This window comes from Pteropus medius, unplaced genomic scaffold, assembly GCF_902729225.1.
Source record: "Pteropus medius unplaced genomic scaffold, Ma_sr-lr_union100, whole genome shotgun sequence".
NCBI lineage: Eukaryota > Metazoa > Chordata > Mammalia > Chiroptera > Pteropodidae > Pteropus > Pteropus medius.
Window position 1 is genome coordinate 6,499,649 of NW_024344240.1, and position 23,162 is coordinate 6,522,810.

Genomic DNA, 23,162 nt, shown 5'->3' on the forward strand with positions numbered 1-23,162 from the left:
CAAAGAAGAACTGATCACCTTTAGATAACCTCAAAATTAAGGACTACAATAAAAGCTGTTCTGGACATTGGAATTCCAGGATCTTGTTTAGCCTAACACAGATGAGAAATTTCCATTGTCTGTTACTTCACACACAAGGTAATTTAGCTATGTATCTGCCCAGACACTGCTACTTTGTAGTTTCTAACATCCTCTTTTCATACTACTCCCAACTTAAATCGTTTTCAAATTTAGTTCACACAAACTTCCTTTGTGAATCAAGTGGAAAAGAATTGTAGGTATCCTTAATCTGGTAGAAACAGGGTTCTCATTTGAAAACAATAATTTTAAGGCGTCAAGCTCACAAAATGAAATTCTACCTGTAAATTGAAACAAAATTTATACATACCTTACTCAAAGCTTTGCTTTTCTTGAAACATGTTTTTTCTGACTCTTCAGTAAAGAAAATGTGTTTGTTTTTCATATTTATTTGTCTTCTCATGTCCAAGAACTTTGACTTATACTTGACATTCTTCTGTAGATACCCGACCCGCCTATGACTGAAATTTGAAATTCCACCATATCTGTGACCAAATCAAAAGAAGTTGACTTAAATCTTAAGTTCTGAGTTTGTTTCCTTATATAAAAAGAAAATAAAACTAATGATTTTCAGTATTTTTCTATTCGAAGCTGTTATTTTACTTTCATTTTTCTAAATTATGAAAATTATCGAATAATTCAAAATCCAGAAGTGTAAGGTCTAGCCTGTACGTTAATTCTCAAGTAAATGCGAAACACCCAAGTTGGGAATATCAACATACCTTATATACAGCAGAACGTAGAAATGACATAGTAAACATGTAATAAAGAAACATCAGGAAAATCTAACCCTACTGCAGTTGGAGAATTATAATTTTTCCTCATGATGATGCGATGCCAAAGCTCCTTGCTCCTTACACATATCTGGATATGTTCGCATTATTTTAAAAGTGGTCACTAAATTCGTTACCTAAATCAATCTGAACTCACCAAAAAAGAAAACCTCTATTATCAAAGTAATTAGAGTATGTCTTTGAATCTAACCATCTACACTTTTTCAGTCCCAAAAGATATATATCTGCTATGAAGCTTTCTTTAACTGCCTCTCCTACAGACTATTAGACATTTAGAGTGTAACATACAATTTAGCACTTATAAACCCTTAAACAGTTTGGTTTTAAATGTCAGGTGATATCTTCTAGCCATATTAAAAACCTGTTCATAAAGGGTATCTTATCCTACCCTTTTAAGTAGAACTGGGTACTCTAAATAGGGGGAGAATAGTTAAGTTAAATACCAGGTAAAACAACCAATCTCTATGAGTGTATTCTAACAAGAGCTATTTAAGTAATTTCTCAGTAAAATTACATGTGGGTAGAAATAAATTCTGCCAGGAATTTAAATGTGGCAATATCAAGAAAACCTTTTATATTACTAATCTTTAAGATATTTAGCCTTAATTATGAGCATGTATTTCTGAACTAACTTGGATTCAAATTAGATCAACTTATGTCCTTTGCTTGCTGACCTCATAATGTATAGATATCCATTAAAGTTTCACAACTAACAAAACATGTCTCAACGCCTAGAAATATCAAAGACCTTAACCTTGATTTAAATCAAGGTGCAAGCTGACATAATGATAGGTCTTCAGTGTGCCTTAAGTACGCAGTTTAGTCTTGTCTTCATGTCATATGCATAAGCTCTTCAGTTTCCTTATATTTAATGTTTGGGCACTTAATCCCAGAGAACTCTAATACTATCTCTACAGAAAAGTTCATAGCAGCTTTATCTGTAATAGCAAAATACCACACATAGTCCAAATGTCCTTTGATAGGTAAATGATTGGAGAAATTAAGGTACACCCATACAATGGAATACTATTTAGCAATAAGAAGGAAGAGCTATTGGTACATGCAATAACCTGGGGTACCTCAAAGGCATATTCTTAGGTCTTAGGAAGCAATCAATCTAGCTGTACATACGAAATGGTCAATTAAACATACAGCTCCGCTAAAAGGATCAGGTAAATGTACTGATAAGGCATGGCGTTCATGGTATACTGTTGAGGGAAAAAAACAAGCTGCAGACTATGTACAGTATGATTCCATTTTTGTATTTTTATAAAAAGGGAATAAGATGTATGTATATGTATACAATCATAAAAACACACATGAATAAGTTAGGAAGGATATATGCCTATCTCTGGAGAATGATTTGAAGAATTTTCACTCTTTGTTACTTCTGTTTTGTTTGAGTTTTACTACTTTCATAATAAAAAAGAAAAAAGGTTACTTCATATATGAACTTTTCAGGCTTGTTCATGATATACTTTAGATATACAGAGGTATGTTAGACCCTAGGTGAGGAGAGAACCGTGTTTAAAATTCTCGAGAACTGAGCTTGAACCCCTTCTCCAGGAAATGATGTGATCGTGACCAAGTAAAAACCTCTGTGAGCTGCGGCTGCTTTATCTCTGAAATTGGAATAGCAACACTGGATTGCTATGAAGCACAACTGAGTTAATATATGTGAATACATCAAATGTAGGGTGATATATTCAAAATTCTTAGTAACAAGAGAGGTTAGTGTTTTAATTGTAAAATCTCAAGTGCTATAAAATATCTAATTGTTATTAGCTATCTGAATATCAGATAGATATCAGATAGAGAGCTTTAGGATAGCAAAAGCTTAAAGTAAGGTTTAAAGACAACAGCATCTGTGTATAATTAATTACTTTTGTCCTGAGCCATGCTTGAATCCTAGAAGGGAACCATTGTCATCAAAGTCTGAATCTGGGTTTTCTTCAATGTCCAGTTCATGGCTAAACAAAAAAAAACAAAAAGGTAAACAGTGATGACGCATTACCTCCAGAGCCCACCAGTTCAGGCAAATACCAAAAGTACATATAAACCAACCTATGCAAACTTTCCCATCGCAACATTCGACCATAGTTTACAAATCCAGAAAGATAGGAAGAGTATTTTATTTAGGATTTTCCCAATGAGACAAAGTACCTAGAAGTGATTGGCACACAGCAATAAGCATTCTAATCTTAAACCATGTCAAGTAATTATCTCTATTCCTGAACATGGAACAAATACGATCTCTCCATTTTCTTTTGGAAAAACACCAGTAAAAGCTGTAGTCTTAAACTAATCTGCTAGAGACAGATCTCATTTTTTTTTTTCCCAGAAAAACAAACAAGGAAACATTTGAGAAGTATTTACCCAACCAAAACATTACAAAAGAAAAAATATTAAGAATACAGCTGTGATACAGTGATATTAAGTAACCCAGGATAATCCACCTATTGGGGATAACTTCTAATGCTCCCTACTTCCTGGGCAACAGTAACAAGTAAACGAATGTGGCGAGAGCTCATTTTGACAAATTAATTACACTCACTGAACATTTACGTACTGGGTCCCAGGAATGTAAGTACACCCACTATCTGCCTCAGGGAACTAGCGGGAACTAATGGAGCAGTTAACTAGCAATGTCTACCATGCAGAAGGAACCCAGCAGAGGTATACTTTTATGTACTTAGTTGCTGAGCCTCTAAAGCTTGCTCACTGTTTTTTAGAACCTGTATAGAACATAAAAGTCTTATGTGGAGCACTCATACTTTGCCATAGAAATGAAATGTTTCCAGTTAACATCCAAAATTCTGTAATGTCCATCCTTTTCTTGTATTTTATTGCATTAGCATTTAACTATATCCTACCTTACATTATTCTCTAATTGTTTAATTACATGTATTAATGGTATACTAGAAAGAGTGCTGTCTCCGAAAGTTGGACTGGGCTACAGAGCTGCCATTGTTGCTATGTAACCCTGGGCAAGGGATTTATCCTTGTTCTGTCTCAGCATTCCCACTTATAGAATGAGAGCATTAGATTTGACATACCTGATGTTTATTTTATCAATAAAATTCTATAATATATATCCAGACTTTTGAAAAAAAATTTAGAGCTTCCTTGAGAAAGAGATTTTTGGGGAAAAAAAAAAAAATCAGAACTTCCTTGAGAAAGAGAGACCCTACCTACTTACATATTACTAGTTACTAGCTATCATCCATTGGTAGCTACTAAGCGTCAGATGTATTATAGGCTAGTTCCAGTCTTCCCAATGATGTCACAAAAAGGGCACTGGTTCCATTTTACCGATTAAAAAAATCGTGGCAGAGTAAGACAAAGAGCTGGGATTTGACCATGCTCCAAAGCCCATGGTCTTCCCAGTATGCCTTGTTTCTTCTCACAGGATTAGCAGTGTTGTAATGTAACGAGCACTCATGGATAGAGTGCTTATGCTAACATATTCTAGAGAGAAAAGTAACATGCAACTTGCCTCCTCTTAAGTTTGCTTGGCTTACGTTCAGGTGGATCGTCTTCACTCTCTTCTCCATCAATACCAGTGGGGTGTGGTCTTTCTTCGATTGTGTTTGAAGATTCCTGTGAATCTAGAGGCAGAGATATTACAGTGGATTTCCCCCCTTGGTTTCAAGACTCTTCTGCCATTTGCAAAGGCGACTGAAATACTTTGGTGCCTTTCCTGTAATTAACTGTATGTGCATCAGACAAACTGCCAGACCACATCTACCTAATCTTATATCTACATGCAGAGTTTGAGCATAAAAAATTGGAGCTATATCTATTAAAGTTTAAAAGTTTCTATGATGTAACTACTTTAAAAAGTGAACTAAAACTGTTTATTCCTGATAGCTGTCCAAAACTACACATATTAATCCACGAAGTTACCTTTGTCATAGCTGTTATCACATTTTGATGGAATTTTCATCTAAATGACTCTAAAAGCAGCAAAACACTAATTAAAATTTTTTCTTTTTAAAGAAGCAAATGCATTTACTTGTCTCTAATATAGCTCTCAAATGAATAACAGAAGTAACAGAAAGATAAACACCACCATTTAAAAAGAGTATTTTTAACCTGTTGCAGCATCAACTGAGGTACATGTCTGTCTTTGTTCTATATTTTCTCAGACTGGAAAAAGTAGGTGAATGGCACTAGAAGTGGAAAAGTATCTGTAATATAGATGGTGGGAAGCTTTGACTGTGTGGAAACAGACTATTTCAGGAGAGCCTCCAGCCACAAACAGTAGAAAAAATAGAGAGAAATGCACTATATATTTTATGTTTTGATCTCGAGGGAGAATATAAAACAAATCAAAGTCTAGAATTCTCAAATTGATCCTAATGGCAGTCACGCTGGAGCTAATTACAGAAATAGCCAATTATATACATAATTAAGGGAACAGGCAATAGAATAGCAACGATCAATTTATACACATAGCTTAGGAAACAGGCAATAGAAGACAGAGCTTTTACTATGTTTGACAAAGGAAAAAAGTAGGAAGATTATTAAATATATTAACACAAAGAAATAAATAGGGGCCAATGCACTGACTAATATACATATTTCTGGTTTTACTGTCTAAATAAGTACAGAAAGTAATCAAGAGAATATTGAAGAATTATCAAAAGGCTAATATAAAAAAATCACATAAAAAATGATAACAATAACAGCAAAATGGAAAGGAATGAGAATATCATACTGAAGTTAAGCTCCATTATAAGAGTACTGAGAAAAGAGAAATAAAAAAGTAGACAGAGCTCGTTAGTAACTCTCTAAAGGAAACTCTCAACTAGATGAAGTAAGGTCTGCGACTTGAGATGAGTAAAGTAAACCTAAGTATTAAGTAAAAGGCCAAAACCGTTTGCTTCATATAGGAATAAGGCTGAGAAGTGCCTAAGAATCAGACTTCCGGCAAGGTTGCCAAGGTAGCATGTTAGTGCACTTCAGGAAAAATCCTAAAGTTCTAAAAATTTCCTCCTCTCCCGTTTTCTTGGTGCCATCAGTTGGTAGTGCCCTTCTCCCTAGCAAGCGCATTCTTAGCCACCCTATTCCACCTTCTCTTAACACTGGCTTTCCTTAATTCTGACAGTGGTATCAGTCTGTACGGCAAAATTTTTAAATCACTCAGGCAGGAGTCAACCAAGTTCCTTATACTGAATATTTTATGAGAGTCTTGAAATCAACCCTAAAAGTCAGAAATTAATATTATCAGGCCCTGTTGAGATTCCCTACAGAGCAAGACTTCGCTTGTCTCAATTGAATTCCAGAAATGATTCCTACTCATATTTGCCTAATGTCAAATGTCTGCTCTCCATCACTCTTTAACATGTCTCCATTTGCTCTAGAGAAGCTTGGACATTCCAAACTCACTCTAAATTAGATTTCTAAAGGGATTTCCAACTTATAATTTATTGGTCACCAAGGAGTAAAAGGAAGGAATACTTTTGAGAACTCGGTGCAAAGATTTTTTTTTTTATTTATATAAAAGGGTAATAAACAACTTGTGATATAAAAATAAAGATTAAATAATTCCATTTTTCATTCATACTATAAAATGTAGTTGGCGTTATTTAACTCTACCATAAAGGATTGATGTTAGTTATTTTGCTAAATAGAGTCCTTTAGTTAATGATTACTTAGTAGGATAAATCTTGTTCAATCTTACCCTGAGCTGGTTGGTTTGTGTCTCTGTTTCCAGACACGTTGCTTTCCTTGGTTCCTCCATTATTTGGTTCACCTTGGCCAGATGCAGGGCATTCTCTTCTGCTGTCAACTTCACTGAGCCACTGATGTCCATCAGAACTTAAAGAGGAATCTAACTGGCTCTGTTCTACTTTCTCTGAATTCAGACTTAGGTTACTAATTCCATTCAGCATTTCATTATGATCTTTATCACTTGAACTAGAGCTTATGCTACCAATTAATGAAGGCGGAAAAGATAGTAAGTCTGCTTTCATGCAGTTTTCATCTTCCTCGTTGTCAACTTCTGTTTTAGAGTCACAAGTATTTGTATTGCAGCTTTGCGAGGCATCAAAAGTCCAACCTTGAGCATCCCAATACTGAAATTGTTCCAAGTAATGCCAATAAAGTTGACTATAATGTTGTTCCCATTCTTCCTTTGTACCAGGAACATTCCACGGTTCAGAACACAGTGTTTGATCTGGGTGGTTTTCTTGCCAGCTTTGCCATAATAGTCCTACACCATATTCATTCCAGTACTTTTCCCATTTCTCTGTAATTTCTAGCTTTGGAGTTAAGGTATTTTCAATAGGCAGGTTTTCAGTTTCAATGTCTTTTTTGATTTGAAGTTCATTCGTTCTGGTGTTCTCATGCTGTTCAATCGAAGATGGATCATCTGAAGACAAAATGTCATCTTCATATTCTTGTCTCCAAGATTCTTTGATAATTTCATTTAAGTACTTCTTTTGATGTTTTTTCTTTTTCATTTTAACTTTATTTCTAGTATTCATAGTCACCTGTATAAGATAAATAGTTGAATAGAAATGCACTTCATAAACTGAAAGAGAAAGTAAAACCGAAATCTATTTTGACATTAAATTAAACAAAATACCCTCAATTACACCCCCTTCTCTGACCTGGGCCTTTAGTTACACAAACAAGGGAATCTTCCTAAGTTTCCAAGAGGAGAAAAAAAAAAAAAAAAAATCACACGGGGGCATATCACAACTTCCAGTTTTAGTTAATTATAAATATGTATATTGAAAGAGAGATGGGGTCCTCTAATTCACAAATGCATTAGATTTGGGATAAAAAAATTCTATGTGACATTTTATGAAGAAAACTAAGAAACAGAAATAATAAAAGTAAATTAATACTTACCTCAAAATTCTTGTGTGTAGACTTCCCACCAAACTGAAGTGGCAGTCCCATACTTCTCATGAGTTCAGCCTCAGAATCAAGTTTACTTTCATCTAGGCCTATGTCTTTGCTATCACATGATTGTGCAGTGCCGTGGGAACGACCCCCTTCCTCTTCTGTGGTTTGGTCTCCTACAGATAGCATTTGTTAGCTTATTTTTAGAGAAAATTTAGATGCAAGTTTTATCATTTTAATGAAGAACCTGAGACCCAGAGCTATTACATGGCTTACCAAAAGTAAAGGCATATAAATGTTAAAATTTTTAAGGGGAAGAAAAAAAAGAAAATAATTGATGGTAATATGGACTAGTACAACCACGGCCAACTAAGAATCAAGAGAAAATGTCTGGTCTGGTTCTGCCTGCCACCACCATCCAGCTGCCCATTCAGCTTAAACTTACTGAGCACATCTGCAGTGCTGGGAATAAGAGGGAACACAGGGGAGTAACCATAAAACATATTTCCCTTTTCACATCCCTTATGTGCAATAAAACTGAACTAGATCAGTGAATTAAAAATGATGATTTGTGGAGTTCTTTTAGGAGCTTTTAATAAGACAGTTGAGAGGAACATCTTTAGGTTCCTCATGGGTGCTTCAATCACAACTGGATTTACACCCTGGGACTTTATGGGAGAGTTGATTTAATGAAAGTCTTCTGCTATTAAAAGTCTGAAATCCACTGAACTGGAATATGCTTTCAAGAGCCCTGATTCTAGGTCTTAGAGAAAATCTGTTTTATTATAACAAAACAAGTTTTATTTCATTCTAATATGGTTATCTAAAAGTAGACCATACCACTAATTGGACAAATGCCATTCAAGTGCTCTATTAACAGTCTGAATGTGAGATAAAATAATTTTATATATTAGCAGACTCAATTAGGGCTGAGCAGCACTCTAGCTAAATGATCTTAGGCAATAGAACAGTGAATCTTACATAGCAAAAATGGAAACTGAAAAAAAAAAAGAAATCTTATGTGCACAAATTTTACTAAAAGAAAGAGAGAAAAGAGATACCTATCTAAATAGGGAGATCCATTCACCATTCCTCAATGAAAGCTCAGGAGAGAGCAAAATAGGAAAAAGAATCAGCTAAGTTTTATGCTTCTCTCATGGCATGCATTTCTTATGTTTGTTGGAAGCCTAGTGTCTAAAGAAATCATATTTGTACTACATAACACTGGAACACCAACCAAACATTTCATCTAGTGTGCAACTGAAGAAAACGGTTAATGGATTTTCAAGGGTAATTGACACACTACTTGTGCTGGTTTTAGCCTGTAATTCATGCTGCAGTTTTTCCTGTGTCTAAAGAAACATAAAAGATCTGTGTGGAAAGGACAAATGGGGTCCTGGTAGGGAAATGTGAGAGAGACCAAGATGGTTTTCAGGTAACCAGGTGAGGCTCAAAGTTTAGAACAAATTCTATTTGTCATTTGGTAAACTTAACCCAGATTGTGGCCTCTTTACTTCAGGCAAAAGACCATGAATGTGCACTTGGAATTTGTCTTGAATCATTTATCTAAACAAGTCTTAAAAGTATTTAAATAAAGAGGCCATTAGATTGAGATGGCTCTAATGCCATAGTAACCTACCCAAACAACTCGAAACTTAAGCCAGAGTCAATGTACAAACTGAGAAAGTGAAACTTAACAATCAATCACAAACAGCCAACTAGGCTTTCCCAGTTAGCCTTAATTGCTCAAACTATGGCCAATCAAAATTTCCTTGTTTTGCTTCTGCATCTTCTCTATAAAAACTCCTCCTATAACTCCTGCTGGCAGGGCACCCCAACCACCTCTGATTTGGTGCTGCCTGATTTGAATCAATGTATGTTCAAGTAAACTCTTGAAAAAAAAATTTTAATGTGCCTCAGTTTATCTTTTAGAACAATAAAATTTCACTGAAGAAACTATATGTTCTCTACTTTTCAGCGCTTCAAATTTCAGGTTGCTTTTATCTAATGGCAACAACTCGGGAAGGAATGTACACGGGGCAAAAGAGGTACCTCGAGTCCATACAGGAGCTAGCTATAGTAAAGATATTATCTGCTTTGATAGGGATTTTGGAATCATGTTATAGTAAACAATAAGGACTGTTTATGACTACAGGATTACTTGCCATTTATAATATCTGATGCTAAGAAATTAGTATAGTATCACGGTTAATTTTAGCAAAAAAGCGTTATATGGTTTTATACAGTATTACCTGCATTGCTGTCATTGCCTTTAACGTAGTAGCCTTTTAATCCCAAATTGCACAATTTTCGATCTCTGCGAAACAAATTAAACAGTCAATATTGAAAAAAATTGAACTAAATTTAGAGACAAAATAAGTTCAAGGCAACATAGATTAATTAATAAAAAGGTTAAGGAAAAGAAAGCGATCTGTTAATACATTTTCCTCATCTGTAATACAGAGGTAATAATACATATCTCATGGGTTGTCACAGGGTTGACACTATCTGTAAAACACTATATACTACGTAGCAAGCATTTATAATTATAACTACTAATAATTAAAATCAAATGGTATTCTGGGTATTGAGGGAAGAATCCAATCCTTATGATAAACAATGGAAGGTTCTCTATACTTCCTGTAAGTGAGCATAAAAGTGGAAAGATTTATCTCACATATAAATCCATAGGCAAACCCCCAGTCCACCTGCAAATAGCCCAAATTATCCATTGCCTGCCTAGTAAACAAGATATTCATGGTCCAAGGAAAGGTTGTTTGGGTACTAACATAAAATGAAGTTCTTATTTATATATTTTATCAAACTGAAACATAAATCAAGATAAAATAATTTAGTCTTAATGACTTTTAAAAACTGTGAATGGTTAAACTTCTCTTTACATACCCACCTCTAAATTTTTTTCTTTATCTACTAAGATCGAAAATAATATAACCAAAATAAACCTAACGGAACACTTAAAAAAAGGGGAAGGGAGGTTGCTATTATTATCTTCCTAGTGGTAGATAGTATAAGCTCCATCATAACTGCCACAATAAGACCATCTGCAAGAAATAGTTAATACTACTTTTCTAATGGAGCTATGATATATTCAACAACATAAAATTGTATACTTGATATATTTCATATCCTCCTATTTTTTGATACTTTATAAAATGCAAAGTAGGCGATGACTCATAGTGGGAAAGTAATCAGGGGTGAGGGGAAGAAGTATAAATGTGCTTTGGTAGTATGTTCTATTTCCTGTCTTTGAGGTGAGGTGTACAAATAATCTTAGATAGTATGAAAATCAACTCTTAATTACTGAGAAGTTACTTGGCACCCATGCTAATGCTAATTTTCTGTTTTCTGCTGCTTGGTACTGATCTTTCAGTTTAATAATATATTATAGAATTTTGCCAACAATCAAATCTGGTTTTAGATTTTAAAACACATCTTTCCCTATGTGGAAAGTCAGGGTTACACTTTCAAGCTTCTGAACTTTCAGCATGTCTCCCATTCCCAGGAACTTCTCAATGCCTCCTGGAAACAAGTTCAAGATCTGCAAGCTCCTTTTGTTCTAAAGGGTTATAATTTATCTGAGCATTAAATAACCTAAAGAAAAAAGCTATTCTTTTCTGTTTATCTATTTTGAACTTAAAATGTAGTTTCTAAAAGTGAAATAGAGCTTCTAAGAATATGTATGAAATTACCTATAATGAAAATGAAGCACACTTTAGTTCAAAAATACTAAATTTAATATAACTGATTTATATGGTAATTGTGTTTTAAATAAAGTTGACTTAATTGAAATCTAGTTACATTGTTTTCTACAGGTATGATATGAGACCTCAACTTTTTATGTTTCATAACATATTCGTCCCTTTCTTTCTTTTTGGAAAGAAGTCTTTGTAAAGATAGCACTAACACTCAAATGGGCTGCAGGCTAAGAACTAAGCACGTAGCCTTGGCTGGTAACATACGCAAACTGACTCTTTTTGGCCTGCACATCCAACATACAGCCAAGTACTCTTTTCTAGGGAGCTTGTCACCTGCCCCCAATAGTGCTAGCCTACATGACTTCTGGGGAATGGGCCAAGTCCAGAGGAAGAAGCAGAAAGATACTTCTTCAAGTGTGAGAGGTGAAACAGGTGTTCAAGGTTATTACTAGTATATCCCAAGGTTACCGATAATCTGAGGCATAAGATTAGCAACAAGGGAGAGAATGCTAGCTCTTAAATTTTTATGAAAACTCTATTTCACACTTAGGGCATCTTTTAATAATCTCTAAAAGCATTGAGCACTGGGAGAGATGTTTTCCTGATGCCCGGTATTTGAAGAACCTCCCATTATACTTGCTAAGTGTCCTCTATAAAGCAATCTTTTGAGTTTGATCAGTGTAACTCACCCCACAGAGCATAATGATTCTGGATGAATATCTGGACCTGGAACACTGAAAGAACTAAATAAACCTTAACTGCTGAATTGAATTGTAAAGCTGGAGATCAGACCTGCATTGTAGCGACTCCTCTAAGATACTGCTCTTTTAAAAGCCCTAAGCATCTCATCATCATACCTTTAAACACGATAAACATCACCACACCTAAGTCATCTTGTTATCACTGTACCTGATGCACGGGTGGCCAAAATACACGCTGAATAAATGGTTCTTGGAAATTTCTGAAGTAGCAATTTCTCTACTGCAAAGGACTGTAGATTAGTTTCAAGCGGTAAAAGGAAAAGGAAATCCTTTCTCAAAGTGCTGAAATGGGTTCACAGAAATGTTATGTGACTTGTTTAAGGCCACATGGCTAATATTGGTAGAGCTGGGCTGTGAAGCTGGTTAGCTTTTGTCTCGAAAGACAGTACTCTTTTAAATTCTGGCTAAGGGACTTGTTGTGGGAAAAAACATATCAAATGATTTTGGTGTTCTATATATCAAAAACTAGAGATCACTACCAGACACTGTCACATGGGTATGATCAGAAGTAAATACAGGCTCTTGAGTTTCTAGAATAGTTCTCTATCTCAACATACATTTTGTTAAAGTATTTTAACAGGTCACCAGTGTTCAAATGACTTCAGACCACTTAAATACTTTAATTGGAAAGATTCAATAAAATTGTATGTTCTAGACTAATTAGCAGGAAAGTGAAAAGGCTGCGGAGTGACACAGACCTCCAGGGCTGCCACTTACCTGGCTGTGTGATTTTTATTTAGGCCATTACTGAGACTCAAGTAGAATGCTTAAATGGAAGCGAAATAGTATGAAGTATAAATTAGTGCCAGGCACTTAGCAAGTCATTAATATGGTAGATTTAAATTTTTTCCCCTAATTATAGTATATATATTTTAGTCCTCATTTTGCTTGATGATGAAGTAGCTTTTCGATGTACTCCTTCCTTAAACATTCGATGACAGTGTACTTGAGTTTGTCTTCTACAATACATTTAACTACCTACGATTCTTACCTATGGATATCTCATAGGTATTTAGAAATAAAAATGTACAAAGTTGATTATCTTCTTACTGCTGTACCAAAATGAAAACCCACGACTCACTAGCCACCCCTATCTCAGTAAAAGGCACCAATATAAGTCAGAAATCAAGGAGTTATCCTTGACCTAGTCTCTACTTTCCCATCCTTTACCTTTCCTTCATCTCCCCATATCCAATACAATCCGTTAAACTCAACTTCTCTCCTATATGTTCTCCTTTCTCTATTTCCCCTGCCACCAATCCTTATCCGAATCACCAAAAACTGTTGCTAATCTTTAAAAATGTAATGATCATTTAAAAATGATCCAGTCTTCCACAAAATGCTGAATTTTTTAACTCTGCCTACTTTACCAACCCTTCTTTCTTTCCCATTTTGTTCACAGGATTTCTTTTGCTCCCTCAAGGCTTTGACACAGAGTTCTGCTAGCAGAATGCTTTCTCCCACGGAAATATACCCCAGTTTATTTCTACTCACTCATTAGAGAACTTTTCAAATGCTACTTTCTTAAAGAAATCATTGTGATCTGTTAGTTTTGCTATCATAGCATCCGGTACTTCTCTCCCATTGCACTTATAACTTTAATTAACCAAATAATTATGTAACAGTTGTCTTAATGTTGATCACTTTTGCTAGAAAGTAAACTCAAAGGGTGTAGAGACCAGCTATATCTTGCACCCTCAGTGCCTCTTAGTACCTAATACAAAGGAGCACAAAAAGTATTCGGTGAATGAATACATGCCTACATGAATACAAAAGCGTCAATACTTTCACATTAAATTTAACCTAATGTTTAATTTCTTTTCGGATTAATTTTCAGATTACTCTACAAAAATCACATGATGAATACTAAGAATTCCTTCAAAGTTAAATTCTACTACATTAAGCTATTTTAAAAGCATCTCACAAAATTCACTTCCACAGGTTGAATCTAATAATAAGCATGTGAGATAATTATGGTAAATATACTTGTTTTAGAAATGGAAAAAGATTTAAGTGGCTGAACCCACACATCTAATATAAAGAAAACCATCCCTAGAATACAATTCTTTAGGTAGTTTTTCCCCCATTCACAAATGTTCCTGCCCAGCAATTTTAACCCAAAACAAATATTTTCCAAAAATAAAGCCAGCTCAAAAACGAATGTAATTATAGTTTAGCCTCTTACCTCAGGTAATTACAAGTTCTATTTATGTGCATTTGCGCTTTAATAAGTCTTAGGTTTTAAAAAGACGTTAACCAAAACAAGTTACTCATCTTTTAAACCTTCACCTTGTGATGTCACATCCATTAACGAGATTTCATTTAACACTTCACTTTCCCAATTTTTAAATGTCACCTTAATTTCTAAGTATATAATGACATATACCAGCTAGCACATTTTTTTTCATAACAGCTTACAAAATAAATGTACTCCTTCACGTAACAGCAGTAGGCGACCACTCTGTAAAGTCTGAGGACTTTTTACCCTTTTTCTTAAACAACACCTTGCCCAAGGGTCAAATACCCTGGCCGTGGTTCCAGGGACCAATTACAACTAGTCTGCAACACGTACATTCCCATTTCTGGGAAATGGTCGTGCTAGAAAGGAAGAGGAACACGTTTTTACTTACTCCAAAAATGCCCTGGAGCAGAGGCAAAGGATCTTACAATCCTCCTCGAGGTCTTCGATAAAGAGAAACATTTCGGCCACTTGGCTCCACTTTTCGCAGCACATTTTACCACCTCGGAGAAGGCAGAGCTGCGGTAAACGGCACGGGTCCGGCCTCCCAGGCCTCCGATGGGTTACTGGAGACCGAAAAGAGGACTCGCCGGCTCGTCTGGGGGTGGGGGGTTAGGAAGGGATCGGGGACCACTCCAGCCTGAAGCGACTTGCGGCGACCGGAGGAAGGTAGGAAGCCGGCACGGGAAGTAGCTCCGGGAGGCCACAGGAAGAGGCGGGGCGACGGGAGGTGTCACGCTCAACGCCTCCCGTGCTGCAGCCACTTTTTGGCTTTTTCCTCACTGGTTGCTCGCGGAAAGTCGGCTGATCAGATATCAACGCTTCCCCTCGCTGCTGAGCCATCGAAGAGCTGCCGCCGCTGCTCGAGAGCGAGGGCGAGCCTCCTCTGCCCTCTCCCGCCCGAGGTGCGTCGGTCCCTGCTTTGGTCTCCCCGCGCTCCTCCTCGCCCGGGGGCGCGTCAGTCTCGCGGGCTGCGCGCCGCCGAGGCCGCGCGTCCTGTCTCCCTGACCGCGCGGGAGTCCCCTGCCGGCACCTGCGGGCTCGGCATCCGGTCGGACCCGGAGTTCGGCTCGGGCACCGGAGTGGCCAGGGCCTGGGTCACAACGAGCTCATTCACTTTGTCTCGCATCTCCCCTCGCGCTCAGAAACCCCCAATTCGGCGACATGTTTCGCTTCTGAGTGGTGGGGCAAAGTCTCCAACCTCATTATAGGCCCCTGGGCTTGCCCAGTAACCTTTTGATCCTGGGATCCGAATCGACCCTACCGTGTATAAAAGCTAAAAGGAAATTATGGGGTGATCACGAGAGTGTGTAGTTGGGAGGCCGCATGGGAAGTGGTTAAGAGTGCTCTCATCTAGGCAAATCAGGGTTGGAATCCTGGTTTTTGCCCCTTTTACTACTACCTGTGTGACCCGGCAAGCGACTTAACTTTTCTGAGAGCATCATTGTGATCATCTGTAAAATAGGGATACTTACTAGTACTTGTTCGCTAGGGCGGCTGAAAACATTAAATGAAATCATAAATAAAAGGACTAAACCCAGCCTCCCATATCTACTATTAATAGTTTTAATGTCTAGATACTTTGTACGCGTCTGGTCTGTCTCGGTCCCCCGAGTTTGCAGCCTGTAAAACAGGTTTCTGCCCTCAGGTGGCTGATTAATAAGAAAAATACATGGACACATAACCAGGATGTCGAAAACTGGAACACCACTGCCAGATTTTAAAAAAGCAACTTTTGGTATGGGTTATTAGTTGAGATTAGGCAGCTTCAAAGAAATTCATTCAGGTTCGAAGGTTGTTGGAGCAGTTAGTACTTGGTTTGTGCTATTAATGCTGAAATGGCATTTGTATTTGTTTAGAATATTTAAAAGCCAAGGTAAAATCCAGACATTTGGAACACTTGCTAATATTTTGGCCTCATTTACTAGTGAGTGGAGAGATCATTTTCAAATGAAATGTTTATTCCCATATACTGCTGCCTTACTTTGATGTCAGAGATAGGCTCATTTTAGTGACTTGAGAAGGTAAGTGCTGCACAGTTAGATACACTGTTGTAGATATGCAACATTTTTGGCATGAGGATAGGGTAAGACAATAGGAGTAGAACAGTAATTATCAAACAGAGTGGAAGCTTTTGACCAGAAGTTGAAGGGCGTTCTAAGATTTAAATAAATAAATAACCTTGAAAGGGAATTTATATCAGAATCTATAGTTTGAAGCTTGAAATCTAAAATATTTTTTAAAAGATTAAATGATTGGGATTCCCAGATATCTTTTAACTGATAAACTGCAGCTTTATTGATTGTTTGAAATAGAAGGCTTATTCACTAAAACTGAATCTAAACCTCTGTTAAACCGTTATTAAATATGCAAAAAGGAAAAGGGAAAATTATATTTCAGTGAGCATTTCTTTTAATTGGCATTTTCAGCATATCCTTTATGTGGCTCATATACTAAAAGTAAGGAATAGATCTGCTACCATCCATGTTGGTAAAAGTACTGGTAATGGGTGTTTAAAATTTGATTTATTTCATTACGGTTTTGTAGAAAATAGACAAACACACAAAAAATCCTGTATACTGATTTATTAGTTTTTGAAATATTTTGATTTTAAATAGCTATAAAGTCAGTTGTAGTAAATGTTCCTCACCATCAATATTGACGTGGTGAGATTTCAGCTTGTCAACTTTTTCTTGGAGGTTATATTAATTACAGATGGGAAAATTAAGGTACCTTATATGTGATGCATAGGACTGTATTTTATTGTAGATTTTTTGGATAGGAAATAACATAGAATTTTGGTAACTAAAATATATCTCCCCCAAACATCTTTTAACAATTACAGTTGTTATTGGAATAAAATAAGTGGTAAAGAGTCAAGTATAGCCTGTGGTAAATTGCAACAGGAGAAGGCCAGGCAGAAGTAGAGGGAACAAGAAATTGCAATTTTAATATTTTCAGCCTTTATGTCAGAGAGATTAGAGAAAGTGTAATGAAAACAAGAGTAGGCAGTAAGAGAACTAGTTTTAATTTTGGCTCTTGGATTTTCACTGAATTAATTTAGCAACTTTGGGCAAGTCAACTTGGCTTTCTGTTTTAAGAAGTTGCATTCATTGAATTCTAACACCATTTTCTCATTATCAAAAGTAAGCTTTATTCAAACTCCTTTGTTCTCTAGTCACAAGTCTTAGTGCACTGTCTTAGTCCACATTTTTGTCAAAGATTTGGTTGAACACAAGTTAGAACATCAGATAGAACATCAGATCTATCTGTATTTAGCTAGCATTTGGTAAGTGCCTAGTATGTGCCAGGCATATTCTAAGCGCTTTACATATGTTTTCTCATATAACTATCAATTTTGTTTACTCTTAGAATCCCAAGTGTTTTGTATAGTATCAAACATAAACTACTTGTTTGATAAATATATGTTGATTAAGTGAAGTTTTAGCCTAATGCTGTAAGTCTTCTCTGGGCTAGCCTCTTTCTTGTACACTGTATTCTATCCCCTCTGGCCTAGTCAAGGACAAGCCCCAACAATTATCTCCTCTACTTCGTCATCCATTTCTCACTTTCCCACTGATGCATTATCATTGGTATTAAAAACTGCTGTATTTTCTTTCATCTTAAAACAACAGGAAACTTGATCTACATTCCCCTCTAGATACCCATTTCTCTATCCCCTTTTGCAACGATATTCCTCTGAAGAGTTGTTTATATTTGCTGTTTGCAATTCATTTACTCCTTTTTTTTTTTTGAACTTACCACCTAACTTTCATCTCCGGTTTCAAAATAGTTCTTATTAGGGCTTGTCAGTGCCTTTTTGTTGTAAAAATCCAATGATAGGTTATCATTCCTTATTTTACTAGACCTCTGAGCATCATTTGAAATAGTTGAATACTCCTTCTGTCTACACCTATTACTTTGACATCCAGGTTGCCACTGCTGGAATGAGGTTGCTGGTTCCTCACTGTCTTTCCAGCTTCTAAAAGGTTGAGTGCCCCAATGGTCAATTCTGGAAACTTCTTTATTTTATATTCACCCACTAGAGGGATCTTCTTTAGTTTCACGTTTTTCAGTACTGTCCATATGTAGCCAGTTCTGCCAATTCCAAGATACATTTCTCTAGCCCTGATCTTCTTGCTAAACTCTGCTTTATCCAGCTGGCTATTTAACGTCTTCACTTGGATGTCCAGTAGAATCTTAACATGTTCAAAACTGAATTTCTGATCTTCATCCCACCCGCAAACCTGTTATTCCTGCAACTCCATCTTTTCATAAGCAAGCAAATGATGACAAGCATGATGATGATGATAGCGATACTTATTTATTGCTTATATAGTGTAAAGCACTTGTCCAAGCTTTTTTTTACATAGAATCTTCAGAAGTCTTATTAGGTAGATACTGTTATTACCCCCATTTTTACAGATGGAGAAGCTCAGGCATAGAGATATTAAGTAACTTGTATAGGTCACACAGTAAGTGGCAGAGCTTCCCAGGATACAAACCCACGTTGCCAAAATACTGTGTTGTCATCCCAGACTTTTCTCTCTCACATTCTACATCCATTCACCAACATATTCTATTGACTTTATCTTCAAAATATATCCAGAAACTGATCATCTCTTATGACCTTCACTCTGCCACACTTGTCTAAGCCACTTTCATCACTCATCTCAATTATTGCAATAACTTTCTGTTTGTTCCTTGTATAGTATATTTTCAACACATAGTCATTTAAAATCCAAGTCAAGCAATCTCACTCTTCTGATGCCTTCATCATCTACCTTGGATGAACGCTGGCCTACAGAGTTCTACAGTGCTGCATCTCTCTGCCCTTTTCTGACTGCTCTCCCTATACTCTCCCTCAGCCTGCCTGCCTTGCTGCTCCTCCTTTATACTCCTGGTCTTTTAGCCAGAAACTCTTCCCAATACCCACATGGTTTGCTTACTCACTTCCTCAGCTCTCTGTTCAAATGTACTTTTAGAGAGGCCTTCCCAGACTACCCAGTGTAACATAGTGACCCCCTGCTCCCTCCTACTCCCTTGTCCGCTGTGGATCTCTATGTTCTTACCATGCCGTATATTTTTCTCTGTGTCACACACAGATGGGTTACTGTACATGCTCCTTTCAATATCAAGATAACTGGACTCAATCACAGGGAGTGACCTGAGTGGTAAAAGGTTATGAGATCAAGGTCTGAGGAAATGTTGAAAGGAAAGGATTCTGACTAGAAATGGGGATTTTGCAGTTCATAATGGCTGTCCTGAAACTTAAGAGATTGTAGAATGAAGAGGTTCTACAGTACAGAGCTAGGTCTGGTAGGAAAAGTTACAGCGAGGTAAGTATAAGAAGATCTTTTTAGTAGTTTGATGGATGGTTTTGAGGATGAAATAGGAAATAGTATACTTTTTGAGTTTTCTGTTCTGGAAGGGTTTAAATTAAGATCAAGAATGACCATTTGTGGAATTTTTTGCTTGCAGCATTGGGGCACAGTTAAGGGACTACTAGATCTCATGAAGGTTTCTGTGTAACTTCTCTCACTGGATGTCTGCTTATGCACTGTTTCTCTTCCCTTTACTGTGTGTGTTAAATATGTATAATACAGTATATCAGAATATAATTGAGGATAAGAAGTGTAGTTCTATTATCAATTTTCATTGGGGGAAGTGCTAAAGAGGTTTTAAAATCACAAGATTTTATAATCCTATTAAAAATTAGAAATAAGACTAGATTATTAGAGGCAATTATATTAAGCAGTAAGGGTCAGCTCATCAAAATGATTGACTTTAAGGTCTAGGAAAAGCTTTTTATGTATTTGAGAGACTATCATAAATTTTAATTTATTAACAATATTTGAAAGCTTTTTTCTTTTGAGATATAATTCACTATAACGTTCAACATTTTAAAATGTGCAACCAATGGTTTTCAGTATATTCACAAGGTTGTACAACCATCACGACTAATTCCAGAACATTTTCATTCTCCCCAAAGACACCTCTGCTTCCATCAGCAGTCACTTCTCATTGGCCCCTCCCCCAGCCCCTGGCAACCACTAATCTTTCTGTCCTTGTGGATTAGTATATTCTGGGTATTTCATATAAATGGAATCATACAAAAATGTGGACTTTAGTGTCTGACTTTTTTTTTTAACTTAGTATAATGTTTTCAAGGTTCATGAATATTGTAGCACGAACTAATACTTCATTCTTTTTCATGGTTGAGTAGTACTCTATTACATGACATAGCGCTTTTTATTTGTCCATTCATCAGTAGATGGACATTTGGTTTGTTTCCACTTTTTGACTATTATGAATAATGCTGCTGTCAACATTTGTATACAAATTTTTGTGAGAATATATGTTTTCAGCCCTCTTGCCTATAGATAGACCTACGAGTAGAATTGCTGGGTCATATTTTAACTCTGTTTAGCTTTTTGAGGAGCTGCCAAACTGATTTCCACAGTGGCTGCACCATATTAGTTCCCACCAGCAATGTGTGACAGTTCTAATTTCTCCACGTCACCGTCAACATTTTTTGTTGTTGTTACTATTATTGTTATTATTATTATTATTATTATTTTGGTTATAGCCATCCTAGTTGGGATAGCTCTGTTTAAAAAATAAAATGTTTCGCCGTATTGCATTCTAAATGCTCAAACATTGGTAAATTATAGTGGCTCGACTCTCTAGATGGATTGATTAGAATGTGAGGTAAATAAAGCCCCCGCTTCATGTGTACTATGTTCACTTCTATCACCTTGACAGGCCAGGTTTCTCACAAATAGGTGCTTAGGAAATTAGACTAATTCCTACATCTTTGGAAGAACAAGTGTGTGCCCTACTAATAAGCCAGTCAGCAAGATAATCTTGGCGTTAAACACAACATATAATTGCTTTTGTATTTCTGGCTCTCTCTCCTCCATCCCTTTCTTGTGTTTCCTACCTCATCCACAAAGGATTTGAGATCATTTTCATTAAGATTATGTTATGTGGAATAATGATAAACTATCTCTAAGAATAGAATCAGAACCAGAGAAAATAGGAATGGAAGAAGGAAATCTTATATAGGAGAACATGATCATAAGGGCTAATATAATTTTATCACTGAATTTCATGTTTGACCATCAGCTTATTATATGGCAAAGTTACTAAAAAGAGACATAGTTACACGTTAACTTCATACTTTTCCTTTAAGAAAACAAGATTTTTTTATACTTCTGAATTAAATGAAGTCTCAGGTGGGACTTTATATAGTAGAACTGAACAATGTATATAGCAGTGCCCTCACTAAAGTGTTGGTAGTGTGAAATATAATTTTTAATTGTGATACACTAGTGTGGGCTGTATTCATATTTGTCACACTTTTGTGCATGTCTCTTGCTGTATATTTTATGGAAATTCTAATTCTAGGTATTAATGATTATCTTTTTTTTAAATCATGTTTTTTTCTTCAATTTTATACCATGTTTTCCAGAATACATTCAAGCCTGGGACAAGTTATCTAACTAACTTGTGGTAAGTTTTAGTGACTGGTTTAGAAAGTGACATTAAATAATTGTATGGTTATATTTTCAGTCATTTAAGATTAAAGAGAAATTTTAGTGACTATAAGATAAAAATGATATTAATAAATTTTTTATTACATAATACCAAAGAACGGAGAGCTTTTCTGTAAATGTGATTAAAAAAGACAATATCCATAAATGTATGTCATAATTTCCTAAAGATTTGGATTACTTTTATTGAATCAGATATTGATGTTTCTTTTGTGAAGAAGTGTCATCTCAACATTACCTAATTTAAGATACAAACGTTTGGTGTGATATACTTAAGATATAAGTCGGACTATTAAGATCAATCTGAAATTTTATCAGCTTTATTTTCCTCTCTCAATCTTAGCTTGTGAGTTATTTCAAAAGCTAAACCCAACACACTCTGTGAGCAGACAAACAAAACCTTGTAATTTTCACATTTAAATCTACAACAGTCTACTTGTTTTTGATATTAAGAAATGACTCCATGTAGTGTTTATGTAGATAAAATATTTAACTTTTTAGCTGTGGGAAGAATAACATGGGATTATTTTTCCCTTCTAGTGGCAAAATTGAAGACCTACATGACAATGAAGAAAGAGACTGAATCTGTCATTTTCACCTAAGGAAAAATGATAGACAAAAATCAAACCTGTGGTATAGGACAGGATTCCATGCCCTATATGACCTGTCTGATTCACTTATTTGAAGAATGGTTTGGCGTGGAGCAGTTGGAGGACTATTTGAATTTTGCAAACTATCTCTTGTGGGTTTTTACACCACTGATACTTTTAATACTTCCTTACTTTACTATTTTTCTTCTCTACCTTACTATTATTTTCTTACACATTTATAAGAGGAAGAATGTATTAAAAGAAGCCTATTCTCATAATTTATGGGATGGTGCAAGGAAGACTGTGGCAACTCTGTGGGATGGACATGCAGCAGTTTGGCACGGTAAGCAAGATTACTTGGATCTCCACGTGTTGCTGTTTATGTGTGTGGCACGGAAACTGTATCATCATTCCATTTTATTGATTGAGAAGATACTGAAAACATAATGGAAGGGATATTTACTATTTCTTGTTATCTGTTTTCATACATTGTGATATGTATATCTTTCTTAAAATGAGATTTTATATATTAATGTCCATTAAAAAAAAGTACTACACTATAGTGTAGACTTC

General features: G+C 35.9%; 2 protein-coding genes across 4 annotated transcripts in view; one reads left to right on the forward strand and one right to left on the reverse strand.

Annotated features, from left to right (window-relative positions):
* Window positions 1–15,106, reverse strand: part of TGS1 (trimethylguanosine synthase 1) — a 36,391-nt gene extending 21,285 nt beyond the window's left edge. Inside the window, exons 1-7 of the mRNA XM_039868925.1 lie at window positions 14,835–15,106; window positions 9,980–10,044; window positions 7,734–7,903; window positions 6,559–7,369; window positions 4,369–4,480; window positions 2,756–2,842; window positions 389–563 (exon numbers count right to left, since the gene is read on the reverse strand). Coding sequence (XP_039724859.1) covers window positions 389–563; window positions 2,756–2,842; window positions 4,369–4,480; window positions 6,559–7,369; window positions 7,734–7,903; window positions 9,980–10,044; window positions 14,835–14,938 — 1,524 coding nt within the window. The 5' untranslated portion in view covers window positions 14,939–15,106. The remainder of the gene's footprint in view (window positions 1–388; window positions 564–2,755; window positions 2,843–4,368; window positions 4,481–6,558; window positions 7,370–7,733; window positions 7,904–9,979; window positions 10,045–14,834) is intronic.
* An 83-nt stretch (window positions 15,107–15,189) lies between these two features.
* TMEM68 (transmembrane protein 68) overlaps window positions 15,190–23,162 on the forward strand; it is a 39,459-nt gene continuing 31,486 nt past the window's right edge. Inside the window, exons 1-3 of one of the 3 annotated variants that reach the window (XM_039868926.1) lie at window positions 15,190–15,348; window positions 21,918–21,958; window positions 22,540–22,932. In XM_039868926.1, coding sequence (XP_039724860.1) covers window positions 22,608–22,932 — 325 coding nt within the window. In that variant the 5' untranslated portion in view covers window positions 15,190–15,348; window positions 21,918–21,958; window positions 22,540–22,607. The remainder of the gene's footprint in view (window positions 15,349–21,917; window positions 21,959–22,539; window positions 22,933–23,162) is intronic. The other 2 variants (XM_039868927.1, XM_039868928.1) reach the window with 2 other exon arrangements.